Source organism: Lepidochelys kempii, chromosome 1 (genome assembly GCF_965140265.1).
Source record: "Lepidochelys kempii isolate rLepKem1 chromosome 1, rLepKem1.hap2, whole genome shotgun sequence".
NCBI lineage: Eukaryota > Metazoa > Chordata > Testudines > Cheloniidae > Lepidochelys > Lepidochelys kempii.
Genome location: NC_133256.1, coordinates 4,974,545 through 4,976,078, shown reverse-complemented (window position 1 = coordinate 4,976,078; position 1,534 = coordinate 4,974,545). Strand labels below are relative to the sequence as shown.

The 1,534-nt window shown below is 47.9% G+C and overlaps 1 protein-coding gene across 1 annotated transcript; it reads right to left on the bottom strand.

The window, feature by feature from the left end:
* Positions 1-598: 598 nt before the first annotated feature.
* Positions 599-1,534, bottom strand: LOC140895621 (olfactory receptor 51G2-like). The gene has a single exon (XM_073305812.1). The coding sequence runs from the start codon at positions 1,532-1,534 to the stop codon at positions 599-601; it is 936 nt and encodes a 311-aa protein (XP_073161913.1).

Sequence of the window (1,534 nt, the reverse complement as noted above, 5' to 3'; positions counted from 1 at the left end):
TTTTCATGGACCCTGAATCTTTAACACAAGCTGGGACAGTGACAGGTGTAATGGGAAACAACAGCCCCATCCCTTCTCCGTATTGACTATATCGACAGGAACTCTGAGGTCAGAGCAGTCAAAAATACAGCTTGTTATGGGCCAACATCCCACCGGTCCCCTGACCCTCCACAAACACAGTCACTTTATACATAATGCGGACTCCTTGGTCTCCTTCCATCAGGATACTATCCTCCCACACCAGCCCCTCTCCCATTAGTCCAGGCTTTAGACCCCGCCTGAATATCTCTCTACAGAGTGGAGATCAGGAGCTCATGTCATCTTGTATGTAAGAGTCCAGAATGGAATAGGTGGCCCCTGATTTTCATCTCCAGTGTCAACAGGGGTGGAGCCAGCTGATGAAGCACATAGAAGATGAGGGTTGGAAGGGACCTCAGGAGGTGATCTAGTCCAAACCCCTGCTCAAAGCAGGGCCAATCCCCAATTTTTGCCCCAGATCCCTAAATGGCCCCCTCAAGGACTGAACTCACAACCCTGGGTTTAGCAGGCCAATGCTCAAACCACTGAGCTATCCCTCCACCCCCCATGAACTAACCCTTCACTTGACAAACACCCTGATTATCCTCACACGAAGGTGTTTGCTTTTCACGCTGTACACAATTGGGTTCATCAGCGGTGGGAGAAGCAGGGAGATGTAGCCCAGGAGATTCTGAAGCAAGGGAGAAGAGCCCTTCCCAAATCTGTGTATCATAGACAAGCTGATCTCTGGTGTGTAGAAGAGCAGGACAGCGCAGAGGTGGGAGACGCAGGTGTTCAGGGCCCTCAGGCACTCCGCGTAGGACGCGATGCTCAGCACTGTTTTGAGGATCATCACATAAGAGACGAAAATGAGCAGTGAGTCCAACCCCATCAGTAAAAGTTTAGTAAACAATCCATAGATGCTGTGGACTGTGATATCCGAACAAGCCATCTTCATGACCTCCTGGTACAGGCAGTAGGAATGGGAGAGGACATTGTCTCGACAGTATTGGAACCGTTTTAGGAGAAAGGGAAGTGGAAGTATTATGGCCATCGCTCTTAGCAAAACCACCAGTCCCATCTTAGCTATTGTTGGCAGGGTTAAGATGGAAGCATATCTCAGCGGGTTACGGATTGCAATGAAGCGGTCAAAGGCCATCAACAAGAGCACAGAGGTTTCAATGCATTGATGAAAATGGATGAAGAATAGCTGGGCTAAACAGGCATCAAGGCTGATTTCCCTAGAGTTAAACAAATATATGCCCAGTATCGTTGGCATGGTGGATATCGATAAGCCAAGGTCTGTGGTGGACAACATGGAAAGGAAAATGTACATGGGCTCATGCAGGCTTCGATCTGTTTTTACAATGAACAGAATGACTGAATTTCCTAATATCGAAATAACATATGTTATGCAGAAGGGGAAAGAGATCCAGAGATAGACGTCTTCCTGACCTGGTATCCCAGTGAGAAGGAACACTGCAGATTTGTATTTGGTGTCATTGACAGCTGACAT

Coding starts and splice junctions, on each gene's coding strand:
- LOC140895621 (XM_073305812.1), bottom strand. CDS start 1,534: ATGTCAGCTGTCAATGACACCAAATACAAATCTGCAGTGTTCCTTCTC.